At 35.2% G+C, this 17,486-nt stretch overlaps 1 protein-coding gene across 1 annotated transcript in view; it reads left to right on the top strand.

Annotated features, from left to right (window-relative positions):
- Window positions 1–5,522: 5,522 nt before the first annotated feature.
- TfAP-2 (Transcription factor AP-2) overlaps window positions 5,523–17,486 on the top strand; it is an 89,395-nt gene continuing 77,431 nt past the window's right edge. The window contains exon 1 of the mRNA XM_053762354.2: window positions 5,523–5,660. Within this exon, the coding sequence (XP_053618329.1) occupies window positions 5,607–5,660 (54 nt within the window). The 5' untranslated portion in view covers window positions 5,523–5,606. The remainder of the gene's footprint in view (window positions 5,661–17,486) is intronic.

Below are 17,486 nucleotides of genomic sequence, written 5' to 3'. Positions count from 1 at the left end.
TTATTTTGATTCCGAACACAATTATCTTGGTTTCAGCATGTGATTTAGGCATATTTATGTAAGGATTGAAGCGATGGCGGTGTAATGATTAAGACGCCCGTCTGTGAACCGAAAGTTCCTAGATTTGAATCCTACTCATGTTTGTATACCATATATTGTATACGTGCATGAGTTTGTATATCATATATTTATTACTGTAATAAATTATACAATTAGATTAAGTATTTTATAGAAACATGAGTTTGTATAACATATATTGTATACGTGGCATGAGTAGGATTCGAATCTAGGCACCTTCGGACACACAGACAGATTGGTATGAACCAATCTGACTCATGTGTAGTAGTTTTCTGTCCGTATTATTATCTAGAAAGCGTACCAATACAACATTATCTGCGTCGATATCAGTGCCTCTAGGTTTCATATTCACACCCTAAGGAGATACTTCACAGTGTTGAAAGTAAATATGCTCCACTTTCACACAACTAATCCATCCACGTTTGGCGGATCTAGTTCCCTTGGGCTTTTAAGATTCGGCCCAAAATACCTACCTTTATTATATGTATAGATTAGACTCTAGACTATGAGCCGAAAGTTCGAATAAAATTTCCTATTCACTCATAAAATGAGGTAAATATATTTTGAGGTAAACATTTCACTCAATATTTTTTTCATTTAGCTATCAGATTAGAAAAGCTTCGTATTGTTTTTTGAATATTTAAAGAAATACCTAAATATTTTTTGCATATACCTAAGTAAGTTTAATTAGTTATTAATATTATTATTACAAATGGACAAAATTCTCCCCTAAATTTCTCTACACATCTCTGCTTATTGTCTTTTTTTCAGTTCTTATCAAATCTTTTAAAATCATCCTATCATCTGATTTTAGGCCTCTCACTGCGTCTTATGGAATCCAATTCATGTGACGCCTTCAAAAATCAATAATAAAAATAATAGTTACAATTTTAATTTAATAGATCTTGATCTAAAGCCAAACAGCGCAAGCCGGTGCCACGGCTCCACAGCTAACACAATCTAAGTAGGTAGGTGTAGTTCACAAATTTCCACAAAGCTCCTTCATCTGACAGCAATTCCGTTTTAGAGCCTTAATCCCGACTCGACTACGAATAAAAGGCATATTTCGTTCGCCGACGCCAGCGAAATTGTCATCGCAAATAGCTTTCGCCTTGGGCGTTCAAACCACCCAACAACGAAACGTTAAATTTCCGATGACTAACACACGATTATATACTCTATCGCCTCAAGAATTCAGTGGAAAGTCCATTGCGTTAATCCCCGTTCGGTAATGTAACAATGAAAATGCCAGCATTGCACACGTAAATACGATTCGTCGAAACGCTTCACGCCAAATGGAGTTAATCCGTAACAGAATAAGGTCTAAAATCACTTGAAAGAGAAATCTGAACTTGAAAATCGTCGCCCGACGCTCGATATCAAATAAACATTATTGCAGTTACGAAACGCCTCTAGCGACTAAGGCGTACGCATGGGAAATGCGACTTTAATAATTTGTGTTAAAGGATGTTATCGCGTGATGAGTTTTCTAGGATAGGATTTTCGCCGGGGGAAGTGAAAAAGATGACCGGATGCGGATTTCAGTGTGCGTGAGCGAGATGGGGATATAGCTCGGAGCGCTGTGATTGGTCAGGAAGGCCGCAGGCAGTGAACAGTAGCCCGCCCTATGTCTACTGTAAATGTTACGGGCACGGTGGAAAAGGGCGCAACTCTGTAAATTGTATTTATTTAATAGATACAAAAGGTTAAATGTATTCACAAGTTAATTTGAAATGACAAATATATATCAAATATTTAAAGTACTTCATGAACGTCATGAAAAATATTTTAATGACGTTTATGAAGCTACAACTCAGTCTCACACTCACTTTACAGCAATTTTATATGTCGTATTTAGCTATTTGTACCCTAACATAATTATTGAAGTATCTTTACTGAATATTTTAATATTCCAGGTTCCAAGCTTGCTTGCCGTGTACAAAATATAGACGTAATGCATTTAGATGTATTGAACTTAAGAGATTTCGACAAGAGATGGATGGAAATTACCAGAGACCTTTGTCTCTGGTAATAAGATAAGATAAAGGTTCATGGAAAGAGAGTGGGGAGGCTTTCTCCCAGCGGCAGGTTGTAGCTATTTTAAAAAAAGACTTAGTAACAAAATTTAGGTATTTTTTAATGTGGGACAGGTTATTGGGATAAGTAACAAATTATGCCCATCGCCAAAAAAATATCTTCAAGACGTTAATAAAAATTTAAAGCATAGCATCAATTTAGAAAAATCAATGTTTTCTGGGCTAATTAAGAATTCGATTCGTCCCGGTCAACTTGCTGAATCAACATGGCGAGATCAATTCTTGGAGATAAGTGGGCCAGCATTGTATATCAACATGACTGACCAATAAACCTAAAGAAACAAGTACAAAAATAAATTTAATTTGTCAGTTGTCACCTTCTCCCCAGCCCCGGGTGACACCTAGGGCGCCGCGCGCCGTCTTCGCCCCGGGCGGGCCCCATCCCACCGCGGGCCCGCGTCTGTACTCAATACGCACTGTTTGACTTTGTTATTACGTACTAACTTCGGGATCTTATGCTAGTACCTAGTATATGCCTTACTTATAGCCTATTAGTTCAACGTGGATAAGTTCTTCTAGAGAATCTCTGCTTAATAAATTTACTACACACATAGAATAAAATATAATATCTTTTATTGCCAATATATGAAACACAAAACGTGTAGTTCCGCCCTAGAATACAACTTCTCCTACCAGTAGGCATCGTATGACTAACTAGGCCACAATAGCATTCCCAAGGAGGATTAAATTCAGGTAGGCGGTTATAATATCACAGCCAAATCTTAACCATTTAAAGGTATTTGAGGTACTGTCGATTTAGATAACGGTTTCAAGGGAATTTTGAATTACTGTAAGAGCCTCGCCATCTCACAGCGTCGGACACAATCGGATTTTTGCTTTAGTATATAAAATGCCTAAGTACTTGTGTTTTCTTACATACAAGAAATTTTAGGTACATAAAATACAAAAAAAAACTTTGTTATATTTACGAATGTTAGTCAAGTGAGCATTTTATTAGCCCTTACATATCTAGTAAACAATATAAAAAATATATCTGAAAAAGTTAAAGCAAATAACTGAAAGAGACAAACGATCGATTAGATCCGATAAAGAATAATTCTAATAACGGTTCTCTGACCTACAGCTATAGTTCACATCATAATATTTGCACTTTTCAGCTGTAATCACATAATACATCGATACATGGTTGTATTTCAGACTTCAGTTACTACGAGAGCGCGCTGAGAAACGCGCGCCTGAAAATATTACGGAATCACGAATTTACCGACGCGAGCGTTACGGTTTTTTTTATTCAATTCAATTATTTAGCAAAATTGGACTTATATAGTTGTTTGTCTATACTTATGCATTAGCCTGATCTAGGCAGGTATGCGATATCTATAAACTTAATTCTAATGTAAGATATCACAATGTTTATTTTTCTCGATGGTTAATTCTCTTTCGTCCTCATGTGTTCCTGGTACTTGCGGCTGTGTTGCCTAAAATCCGGAGGATTTTTTTGATTAGATTTTGATTTTTGTAACGTGTATATAATATTGTAGTAGATAATCCTACTAATATTTTAAATGCGAAAGTTTATGAGGATGTGTGTGTGTATTTGTTACGTTTCACACAAAATCTACACTAGTAAAATATAACCTGGAATAACACATAGGGTACTTTTTATTCCGAAATTCCGACGAGAGCGAAGCCCCGGGGCGTAGCTAGAATATCATAAGAATTATATCTTTGGGGATTTTCGGCTAAGGTGACACATGGCTCCATTTCTTTTAATATTTTCTTATTATGAGTTTTCAGTTTATTTATTTGTAATAATTGTGTAATTCAGTAATAATTAGTGATAAAAATACTCTAAAAGTCAATAATGTATTTTATTTTTAAGAGAGCCAAGACTTGTGAAACTCGATGTGTGGATTTCCAAGTTTAATTATATGACATGTATTGCGGTCTACAAACACAGATGAAGTCTCGGGTAGTCGGAAAAATACCTAATTGTGTCCGTGGGAAATTCATGCGGGCGAAGCCGCGGGTAGAGGCTTGTATTTATAAGTACATAATAAGTCCCTGCTTACATAATGTTAACGTTATCGTGTAGTAAATTCTTCAAAGAAATTACGTAATGTCATTTTTGCTACCGCGCACACACAGAAACCGAAAGATAATCATCCCTAATCTAATAACAGGGATGTTTGCGAAAACGAGTAATTATTTAAAAAACGGCACAAAGAAACCCCCACTCGAAGAAAGACGGGAGCCACCCCTCTTGTAATTATTTTTCTAAAACTTCTCCCGAATTTGTTTTTGCGGAAAAATAAAGTTAAAGATTAAGATGGATACGACTTGGCTTAGTCGCAAAAATATGTCCCATATTTTAAAACTCAAGTTCTTATTCGTTGATCGATTTTGACGAAATTTGTTATGAATATAGACTTAAGGCCAAACATAGGCTGTTTTTACGACAACCAATCATCAAAGTATGCAATGGGAGAAAGTTCAAAACACAAGATAATTTTTTAGCATTATAAAAAAATAAGTAAATCCATGTATATCTGTCCCCAACGAAGGCGTGTTATTAAAAAGTTTGTATTCAACAAATACCGGCTCATAATATTGAGGTCTAGAGCAAACTCCGCCCGCCCTCGCCAGCCGGCCGCCCGAGAAATCTTGTTTTTATTTACCTGTCTTATACATATCTGGGGAACTTTCAATTATAATATATTCTAAAAAAACGTGGTGAGTGACAGTTCTAAAATATTCAAATGAAAAAAGAAATTAAACTTTAAACCGACATGTTTTACATAGTGTTTTGAGTGACATTGTCATTGAGTGACATAGTCATTGAGTGACAATGTAGAGTGGCATAAGCGGACGCTAATTAGCTTATTATTGTCAATATCTCGGATTCTAAGCAACGTAATGAAACCTATACCAAATTTTAAATTAGAACATCCGCTAATTCGGTCATCCGGTAATTGTTGCGTGATGTGCTGTGTTCTAAACAAATAGACAGAAACGAAAATTAAAAAAAAATTTTTTGGCTGTTAGTCCCATAAAGACCATTCATAATTATTTTCTTTAATATCTTCTATGTGCAGACATAGCCTAATTACATGTATATTACGTGTACAGTGTATAACGAACTTTAATAATTCTAGAGAACAAGTGGCCAGTGACATTTTAAAAAACATTCAAATTAACAAAAAAAAAATATAGTTCATCTATGTGAGTGTAACTAATTTTGAACTCTAAATATACCATATAAAGGTATAAAACGCGGTCGTGCCTTCTTTATACCTCGGGCGTTTCGGACCGTGTTACAACGACCCGTGATACCTGTATATTTTTTAAGAATATCATGTGAATGTAGCTACTGTATCGTAATATGTAATATAGTGTAGTTTTTTGGACGTATGTGAAGTGATAAAAGATGATTATCACTATGATACAGTAAAGGTTGTGAAGTGTCACCGCATGGGACGACAAGGCGACGGGATGTCATTTTTAGCGGCAGACAACGGGTGGCAGGTAAGAGAATTGTGTTTCATAAAACTGTGTGGTTCCCGCCCTAGTGTGGGATCATATTCTCTGGTGTCGTACAAGGCGACTGAGGGACTCATAGCCTTTTTTTATATTAGGACAAATTGCACAAATAGAGCTAGCCCCAAAGTAAGTTCGAGACTTGTGTTATGGGATGCTCAACGATATATTATTTTATAACAAACACATACATATATAGACCCCAATCAGATAAAGATCTGATTGGCTTGGGTCTTGGATGTTTATCTTGGATGATGATCTGACCGGGGATCGAACCCGGGACCTCTCGATTCAGAGGCAAGCACTTTACCACTGCGCCACCGAGGTTCGTCATAGCTGTTAGGCGACAATAGCATTCCTAATGAAAGGGTTGACGTCTGGCAGGTGGCCGGTTGTAAAAGTACGATTTGGTTGTGATTATGTACTACCATCGCTTCCCATAACGCATGAAAGCGTAAAGACCATCTGATAAGTTACAGAATATCTTACATTGCAATTATGTTCTTCTTCATAGTCGTATTCCTCATGGCTGAGGGTCGTGGTCATTACGTGGAATTAAACAGACACAACAACTTTCTTGGCATGATTAATGGAGTGTTTTGCCATTGCCTTCTCCATTTCACACACAAATTAATAATCAACCAGTGTGCAGGTTTCCTCACAATGTTTTCCTTCACTGGAAGCAAGTGGTGGTCGATGAAAACTACTATAAATGAGTCAGATTGGTATACAAACTCATGTGGCACGAGTAGGATTCGAACCTGGGACCTGACCATATATGAGTCAGATTGGTTTATAAGTACAAACTCACAAACGCTTACCTCTACTTACATATATACATATACTCTTACATTAATTAGTATAGATATATATATAAGTCTGTGCTTGAACCGATTGAGCTGTCAGTGTGTACACACATTTAATTTGGATAATGTATTGTACATTATTATAATCATGACCGAATGGTGCACCCGGGAACGGCTCCCGACGAGGGAACACCTCGACGGTTTGTTTTAGTCCGGACGTAATATTTTGTCACGCATTGAATGCAATAAGATTTCTCTGACAACAATAAAAGCTTGGGTCAAAATATGACATTTTTATAAAAAACTTATTCCAATTTAATTCATTTGTTTGTATTTGTAACATCAAATAATAATTTTTATCTCTCTATATGTTAGCAATAAATGTAACCAAATAAAAAAGCGTACCGAATCCTCTCCCTTCTTAAGATGTTTTCAGCCCAATTTCCCATTAAACGCCTGAAAAGATGGCGGCGAGTGGATAGTGTCGCCACCTGGCGGAAGCTGGCTTATTGGCGGAAATGGAGCGGCCGACCGGAAGCGGCAATTTGCGCGCCGCCCACGTCGACTTTGTCCAGTTATTTGGTCAGGAAATGCGTTTTGTTAGTTTGTTAGGTTGGCAACGCCGATACGGGGTGATAAGTTTTCAGAAATAAGAAAATATGGTTTAAGTTTTATTCTGTAAATATTAGAGGCTGTCGAAAGACAATTATATATGTTTACTTGCCAATTATAATTTAAAGAAATGTATATTTCTATCATTCTAACGTTTCCACAATCGTCAGGTCCAAATGAGAGAGTTATTTCACGTAAGCGTTCAACTTTTCTTTCCGAGTCTAATTCCCAAAACCGCTGGTGGCGTAATGGTTAAGACGCCTGTGTATCGAAAGGTCTCAGGTTCGATACCTACACGTGCCACATAAGTTTGTATACCAATCTAACTCATATATAGTATTTTTCATCGATCACCACTTGCTTGCGGTGAAGGAAATCCTCGTGAGGAAACCTACATACTGGTTGATTATTCACTTGTGTGTGAAATAGAGAAGGCAATGGTAAATCACTCACAGTAACAAATAAATAAACAAACTTAATTTCGCATTTATAGTTCATATATAATTTATACTATCGTATAATAAAGTTCTTACAAACAAAAATTGCTTAACCTGTCTGATTGGACTCCCCCATTTGGTCACGCTTGCTGCAGTACATATTTTTGTCTGTCTGATTGTATCAAACGTTTAACCATTTGACACAATCGCTAGGCATACTAGTTGGAGGTGTTTGTTCAATATAATAATTAGTTTAAGAGTCATATTGTTTGTTGGTGAAAATGATAGAAAACTAGCTGCGCCCCAGGTCTCGCTCCCGTGGGAATTTCGGGTTTAAAAGTACTCTGTGTGTTATTCCAGGTTATATTCTACCCGTGTACCAAATTTCATAAATATCCGTCAATTTTTACTTTTTCATTATGGTACTACCCGAGCGAAGCCGGGACGAGCCGTTAGTTTACAATATAGTATTTACAACTAAATGTAACGTAATGATGCTGCGGCTCACATGTTCAGTGTTATTAGTTTTTTTTATTACTTTTGTTTTTATTATTTTTATTTGTAATTTTTATTGCACGAAAATTAGCACAATAATCAAAATTAATACAAGAATGATACATGAACTTTTTTTCATTTTTGTAACTAAAGTGTAATTAAATATGTGTGTGTTTTTTATAGCAGTAAACAAATTATCTGTCTATCTAACATGTAATAATTGTTTGATAAACAATCTGTCGCGGCGTGAAATTAGAAAACAAATTACTCTCGTTTCCCTACAAAGACAAACTAAGTTTTAACGATTCGTTACTTCTTACATTTTCCATTTCTCCGTCCAAGAGCCGTGCGGAATCTCTTTATCACCACCACCTTTACTTAACTCGAAATCCACAGCAAATTCTACCTTAACCCACCAGTTTTAAGGTTCAATGTTATTGTGCTACAGGTCAAGTAATAATGGTTCTAATGATCAAGTGTCGTGCCGGTTGCTTAGGCGTTTAGCTCGGGTTTGCCTGTAGCATGGGATGCGATTGCCGTCGCCATGGCAACACAGATCGATACAATGACGATATTGAGTTACGAATATCGCTGGTACATTGCAAATACTCGTATGTATGTAATGAGGGATATATCACCTACGTCTCGAATAAGAGGTTTATAAAGGATTAGTGACTCGCCCCGGCTTCACGCGGGTGCAATATTGTGCATGTTATATATCATATATACTTATAAATCAAGAAGTATAAGTAGTATACAACTTGCATCCACACGCAAAGAAGAAGAAGAAAACACAGGACAGAGAAGAATGACGTTATAAACTTACGTTATATTAGAGAGCCTTATGATTAACTGCGATTCTTGAATCACTCTAGTAAAAAACTTTAATTTCTTTTCGACACAGTTGATCATAAGCCTTTCTTTTATAACGCCATCCTGCTCTATCCTGTGTTTCCTTCTTTTTCTTTGCGTGTGGATGGCAAATCCAAAAATCCAAATCCATTGCGTATTTTTAAAGATTTCTTCCACCTTTGTCTATTTCACGCTTGTCCCATAAAATCTGCGCTGCACCTTTCTTAAAATACGATTTCCTAGTTTTGAGACACGATTCTAATTTAACGTTCGTAAAATCTAAACCAGGCGGAATGAAAGGTCAAAATTTTTATGTAGTAACCTAAGTAGTATCGATACCCAATTATAGTATTTCGATATGTCGATGTAAAAGTACTGTCTAGAACAAATTCGTAAGATATCGAAACTCTGGGAGAATGTAGTGTTCACCACATTGAGAATCGATGCTTAAGTTAATATTACTAAATCAAAATTTTGGCCTTTCTCCCAGAGCTTTGATCTTACGAATGCGTTCTAGTCAGTACATTTATATCGATGATATTACGATACATAGTAACATTACGATGTATCGTATAAATGTACTGTCTATCACAAAGTCACTCTGAATGAGCATTGTTTTGCTATCGATCGCACGGAGGCTGCGTTCCAGTTGTACCTATCTATCTACTTAGATCTATATATTATGCATGTAGAGCTATGTAAATAATAGATATGTATATTCTATACTGCTCTCTCTCATCTATCAGAGACCAACGCTCTCAAATGTTCAATATAATAAAAAAATTTGACGTGAAAAAGTGCCTTTGAAGGTCTAATTTCTGAATAAATGATTTGATTTGATATATTGAAATCGAAATCAAAATAGCTTCATTATATTGTTATTTGCTTCTACAACTACCGACTTCATAGCCGGCAGGTTCGTTACTCATGTAGTAAGTCTCGCTATACAACGAGGAAATGCTGCCAGCATTCTGAGCATCCTTCCTAAATCAGACACGCTCGAGGAATTTAATATGTCGATACTTATAATTTTAATTTTAATGCCATAATGCATTCCTATTTTAATTAAATATACCTATAAATTCTTTATAACTGAACTTACTTTTAAAAAAATACAATTAATTTCATCACTAAAATCAAAAAAATATTTACTTTAGTTTAATTTTGTTGTTGTTTTAAATTATTTCAGTGACATGAAATAAAAACTAATACCACTACATAGGGAAACTTAGTAAATCTTTTACATGTTTTAGTATTGCCATGTCTACACATAATTACGTCTTTACTCTGGCGAAGGGTTAAACAACCCTTTCCCTTTCTGGCGATCTATTGTTCAGTTTTATTATTCCGCCATTGTGTAGCTTCATTACATCTTGGGCGAGTTGGTTTGCACCCAATTACTTGATTAATTAGGTTATGTTTTCTTTATTTTAAGTTAAAATTGCGCTTCTGGTTGATGTTTACGATCAAAAGGAAAATATTTAAAAGAAAAAGAAAGGCTTTATTCGAAAAAAAAACAATAACATTTTACAATTTACGTTATTATAACAAATACATTATATAATAATAATAAAAGGTTTATTTACTTTTCACAATAATGCCCTTACGTACGCGTTAACAAAATTAAATGTGCTTAATCAAAATTAAATGTAATTAATGAAATTATAGTAAATACTGATACATAATACATTTACTACTAATGTATGTATATGATACTTCTTTCGTATTTATTTATTAGAAAACAATGAAGGGAGCCTTTGCCCATAAATAAACAATTAATTTATTAGTTTACAAAATATTTATTGTATTTGAACGTATATACCATACTATAACAAGAAATTAAAAATCTACTTAGAATAAAACTACAATGATATATCATGTAAAAATAATCATATTCATAGAAGGAATATTTTTTTAATACATTTGGGAACGTTTGAATCTGAATCTAGCCTGATCCGGAAGCAAATATGTGGCATATGATATAAGCTTTTTACAAAGCTCAATAAATGTCCATTCGCTCTTTCTAATTTGTAGGACATTTTTCATACGAAAAAAAGTTAACGTTTTACTTTTCCAACATTCACCAGGTACATGTTCTTCGATTCATTTAAATTTCATCCGAAACGTATTGTTATTTTTAATCTTTGAACTCGACTACATAAGGTAGCCATAATGTACATGGCTGCATGTACTATATGGAAAAATATAAATAACCGGAGCAGCATATTGCTCATCAAAATAAGACTAACATCAAGATACGCAACTGATACACTTGAGGGCAAGGATGTCGACACAAATCTGACTATCAACCCAATATAAATGGTAAAAATTTGCCTGTACTTAATATATATTATACTTTCTCAATTAGACTTTCACAATGAATATGTTGAATTTTATATGAATGAGTACACACTGCAAACACTGATACAATAATTAGACATTGAAAATTCTTTGAACGGGAATTAGATTCGATTTGAGTGCATATGATGTGAATAAACATGAGACTACTAATATTTAAGACCTTGTTAAGATACTACTGGTACCAATTTACTATAGCTTTCTATACAATAAGTGTTCAGATTCGATCTTAAAATTGCTCTTAAATGGCCCCTTGAAGGCGTCTTGACGCTTGTTATATTCAACAAATAAAAACAATATAAAATGACAACAAAAACATCTAAATTTTAAATCTTAAAATAGAATAATCCCTATATTATTACCGGCCAGAGTTACCCTAACATAGCAGTGTAGTGTACGGCCGGAGTCCGCCGCTGGCTACGGCCGCAGCTGCTGCTCCGGTAATGGTCGCGATGCACTGTCTGCCGGGTTAACGTGTACAGGCTGACCTTCAAACTGACCAGAGACAACAGAAAAAAAATATAATTCAAAAATCAAAAATTGAACGAATTTATTTCTATTTTTCTTGAGATTTTTGCTTCTATCGTTGTCAACTTATCCTACCAATTCAAGTAATGAGAGATTTGAAAAGAAAATTCGTTAGATGTTTCGATCGCATCTGATTTGCCATGCCAGTCAATACATCGTCAAAAAAATACGGGATAGGTATAACGAATTCACTATCAACGTATGCAAGTTACAAATAAAAATTGACCCTTTCGGCCACTCGTTACTGCGAAATTTTAGACAGCCGTGGAGTGACCAAAAGACTAGTGAATTCTTCCTCTTCAACATGGTATTCCTGCCATGTTGCACTCTTTTACGCGTCCGCTTGGTAAACATTTTTTTTAAAATTTAGAATTAGCTATTTCAATTAAAGTATTATGTAAGTATATTTAGTAAGTAGCACGTTCTGAACACCCTGTAGTTTCTGATCTCGGAGCGCATTACATATGCGCGCGGCATAATAAATGTATCCGCTTAATTATTATTTGGAAAATATCCGCGCCGCAGGCCGCGCGCCGCAGCACCACCGACGATTGCTATTATAACATTTTACACCGAATTTCGGCGTGTGGTTCCGCCCTAGAATAGGACCACTGTATATCCTCCCGTGGATGTTGTACAAGGGACACATAGCCTAGGCAGCTGTGATAGGCAAAATTTCAGCTCAAACGATTGAATCTATCTGTTTCAAAATTAAGTTGCAATATTCTACCCGAGAAATGGTCACGTGCAAGTTATATAAAATAGCTTGTAATAGGTACTAGGTACTAGGTTAGTACAATCATATAAATTCCTAACAAAATACATTAAAATGATATTTAAATATTTAACAAGCCACAATTACTTTGATAATAATAATAATCAGCCACTTATCACGGACCTCTAATTTGTCTCCAGATCATATATAGCTATGTACCATTCTGCTGATAGTTTTGCAAATTACTACTTTATTTCTTTGATATAAGACATGAACTGCGGAGGTACTTATAGCTTTATAAGTAAGTACTATATAAGTAGGGTTGCCATAAGTAACAAATTAACTAATAACCTTTTTTTTATTTTAAGTAAGACCTTCCGCTAAACCACTGTAAAAATCGCATCAAATTCTATCCAGTAGTTGCGTGATGGGCGAACACACACATACGAGAGATGGACAGACAAAAATTTAAAAAAAAAAATGTTTTACGAATAGTTCTCAAAAAATTTGACCGATCGTAAAGACAGCGCGGCCGCAGCGGCCGATACGCTCTGAGAACCCCCCCATAGTCCTCATCATCTGATCCGCTAAAAGTCACCCAGGACAAATCGCATATATTACATCTCGTATAAGAAAAAAAACATACAAATTTCAATGAACAAATGCTGTACAGTCCAGTATAGCACGTTTCGCCGAAAAACTTTTTTATATCTCAAGTTACTTAAGCTTTATTATCATGTTTTTATCTAACCTAACCTAATTATGTCAAGCAGAACTGAATTTACCGATTATTTTAATTTAAAAAAATAAAAATAAAAAAAATTTTAACGAAACGTGGTTTCGATGAAAAGTGTTTCTGTGAACTGTGGACACCACAGATATAGGTATGGCAGCCCTAGCTAAATGATGGCTCTTCACTCCAATAATGATATATTGTATGACATAGACATAGAGCAGTCACGACACGACTACATCTTTACAATGATATGAATTATGCCGACTTGTCAAGGCGGTGTATTGTCGTTGAATTACTTCATTTAAATGTATGTATAAATACTTATGTATGTATTGTCTAAGATTTTGGTTCATGGTGCATCCAAATTTCACCAAAATCGATCCTGTTGTTTTTGAGTTTGTTAATTACAAACAAAAAATCAATAAAACAAAAATAAGTACAAATCTTTTCTCTTCATGATATCATTATGGATAGAGGAAATGCAGTCTACGACTTGGAACACGCGACCCGCGCGCGGGGGGCCTTTCTGGATCTATGGAACCGGAATGTTTCCATATTGTTTTTCGAGTATAAAAAAGTTGCCAGTATTGTAAATCTCATACTGGCAACTTGAGCCAAAATTTCAAATTAAATTTTTCCCGCATCAATTGAAATACCAATATGAATCCCACGCAGAAATTCCCACAAATTTAAAATTTCGAACGCTTTTAACGTCAATGTCCCTAGTTAATGTTGGTAGAGGGAATGATTGGGTGCATTGCAACCTTCACTATATGGGTATTTTAAAGCTACAAACCCCCTGGGCGAAATTTCTACGGCGCCCCCAAACCTGATAATTGTAGATCAGCCTCACGTTGTACCTTGAAATAAGACCTTATTCGCAGAAATTAATTGAGGCCCCGGTTATACCTGCACTGCCTCCGTTAGTTTTAATAAAGCCTTAGTACTTGTTGCTTACTTACTAATTTACATATATGATACGTAAGTTTAATATTTACACTGTTATGTTGTGTACATAAATTGATAAATAAAAGGGCATTATGATTTTTTTATACAATATACATTTCTTTCTAGATGGCTGATTCCAAATAACTTATTTTCTAAAAAATGTCAGGTCAGGCGGCGGTGCATCCAGCAAATCTGTAACCTAAGACAGACACGTGCTCTGTGAAAAAAAGGGTAATTCGCAAATCTGCGGCGCCCCTTAGCATCCAGCGCCCAGGGCGGTTGCCCAACCGCGCTCTACACTCTAACCGCTACCGCTCACTGTCTAATTGAGAGTGTCTCGGGGCAGTCATGCACTAGCCACACGACGCCCCCCCCGGCATGCGTTCGAAATATGAAATGAACGTGCCTTTTAAAACAATTTGACTTATTGGCTCTAAAGAATTCGCGTAAGTACAATGGAGGCAATTTCACCTCCTGAAAAGTGAGGTGTTATGCTATGGTCGTGATTGTCGACTACATCTACCTAAAACTACTTATGTGGTCTGTTTAGTTTTATTCGAAGCAGGAAAAATAAATGTACTACTTTCTATTAAAATTCTTTATCTAATGGGGCATAATTTGTTACAATATTTTTTTATTTTTCACTAAGAAATAACACTTGCCTCCGGTGAATGATAATCCTTGCCCAGAAAATCGTGTGTTTGTCAAGAAAGTGATGAAAATAAATGAGGACGCTGTCTTCCGTCGGCTGGCAACACTGGGTGTTGATCAACCAATCTTGACATTGTATTTGGTATTGCAATTGCAAAAAAAAATTTAATTCGTTAAAATCTGTTTTCTTCCCTTTTATTTATATATATATTTATTTAAATTCAAATAACAAATTAAAGTAAAACAGTACAATTTATAACAAGTTATACTTTACTTTCTTGACATACTGTACATTATTTAAATTTATTTGTTATACATGTCACACATGCTTTTTAATTTATTTTCGAAAATAATAATGAGATCAAAAAATTCTGCTATTCCCGCTTGATTCCAGATTCATTCATCTCATTATTGACGACCGGTAAGTGGCTACTGGCGTAGTGGTAAAGTTCTTGCGACTGAACCGAGAGGTCCCGGGTTCGATCCCCGGTCGGGTAATGATGGAAAATGGTATTTTTCTGATTGGCCCGGGTCTTGGATGTTTATCTATATATGTATTTGTTATAAAATATAGTATCGTTGAGTTAGTATCCCATAACACAAGTCTCGAACTTATTTTGGGGCTAGCTCAATCTAATATATTTATTTATTTATTATTTTCAAAAATACTGTACATTATATTCCACGTAATGTCTATGAACTTCAGTTAGCCTGAGGAATAGGACTACAACATCAACGTCTTTTCATAAACGTGGCGGATAATTTAGGTATTATTCATTAAAACGCAAATGGAGTAAGTACTAATTATTATCAAACATGTTATACAGTCAAGCGAATTATCAATACTTACAATCGACTGAGCAAAACGTACATTACAGTAATATATGGCTTTAACCTTTTATTTATTGTCTTGGTTGGTTAATACTAGCTTACACTTAGATAGAAATGAAGATAGTGGACATACACCTTAGTTGTTCATACATTTATAGGTTATTAATCGAGACGGTTACTCGATTGAGTCGTAACTCGAACTAGATTATCGACACATAACCTCTAATTTACATAAATGCTACAAATTATAAAGTAAAAGGTTTGCTTGAGGCTTTTACTCAGTGCTTAGTTGAATAATAAAAGCGAAAATAACGCAACGTACATTACTCCTTTAGGCTTCTATTTTTGACAGTCTGTGTAGAGTTCGCACTGATTTGTCATTGATACATATTATACGTCAAAGTCTAGTGACAGGACGATTCCCGCCACTTTGGCTAACAGGCGAACGGGATCTCAGCCGGAGGGCTAACCAAGAGTTTGGATACATACTTACCTTATTATAAGTACATAAAAAAGATAAAGCTTACGATAAAGTATGTTTTGTCATTATCGCACTTTACAAAATTTGGCATTCTTCGTCTTTTTCTTAGCTTGTCGACTCGGCAAAATTTGTGAGGGTGAGGACCAATACGACGTTACTAAAAATTAATTTGGCATTGAGAGAATGAGACAAAACATACTTAGTTTATCTTTTTAGTGAATAAATTATGAACAGAGTTACTTATTTACATATCATAAAGGCAGCACAGTTCAATACCAACTTGTCGCTGAAAATAAACAAAAAATAGTATGTTACAAAATATCTAAAATCATTGTTTGTAATAACTTTATTGTATGAAAAATTAGCAACCCGTCCCGGCTTCGCTAGGGTAAAACCATAATAAATTATATTCCTTCCCAAGGAATCACACTATCTATTGGCGAAACGCGTACAAAAATCGCGGACAGACAGACATGGCAGAGGACTTTGTTTTATAATATGTAAGGATAAGTACATGATTTAAAATTAATACTTGAAAGAGACGACGACGGCCTTTGACTTGGTGTTTTATCGATAAATAAAGTCCGCGTGGGGAACTGGGGACAACACTATAGGATCAAAGGAGATTTCATTTCAAATTTTCAATATGCCAGTGCAGTGACGCGCGCCGTTTCTTTAGGGATGGGGTGGCGTTGATTTTTTTCCCTCATAAACTTGCTATTCTGAAAGTGACTGAGAATTTCTTGTTTTTCGAAAATAAAGTTGATATTATTTTCAGATCTAATTTTACCAGGTCGGCGAGATTAGAAATTATATTGTTGTTTTTTTGTTAATTGTATACCTCACAATAGTAAAAATCATAAAACGAAAAACGAATCGAGATGAGAGAGAAAAATCGATCGTGGTGCAGATTTGAATGAATTTTGCCATTAAAATTTATTGTCACGAAGGAAGTTTTACTGTCAACAAAAAAATTATATTGACCTAGGTGGATATGCCAAGTTCCTGACTCCTATTAACAGCTCATTAAAAAAAGTAAATTGCAACCAGCAACCACAGACAACAGCCCTTTGACAGCAAATGCATGCTGGCTGATAGAATTCGTTTTTAATCGAGTTGAAATTGGGCGCGAAATGAGTCCCTGTCGGACCCTCGCTCATTTGCCGATGATGGCTTTATTTAAATGAAAAATTAGTACAACCCCAACTTTTCGTTGAGTAATATTTATTGATTATTTAAATGTATTTAAATTGTATCAGATATTGACAAGCAAAAAAAGGCAAAAAGAAAAATGTAATATAGGTAATATATAATTCACAGTTCAATTCCAAAATCTTTGAAAGATTGTAAGTAGATTCATCTGA

Source organism: Plodia interpunctella, chromosome 22 (assembly GCF_027563975.2).
Source record: "Plodia interpunctella isolate USDA-ARS_2022_Savannah chromosome 22, ilPloInte3.2, whole genome shotgun sequence".
Taxonomy (NCBI): Eukaryota; Metazoa; Arthropoda; class Insecta; order Lepidoptera; family Pyralidae; genus Plodia; species Plodia interpunctella.
This window is presented reverse-complemented; position numbering and strand designations above follow the sequence as displayed.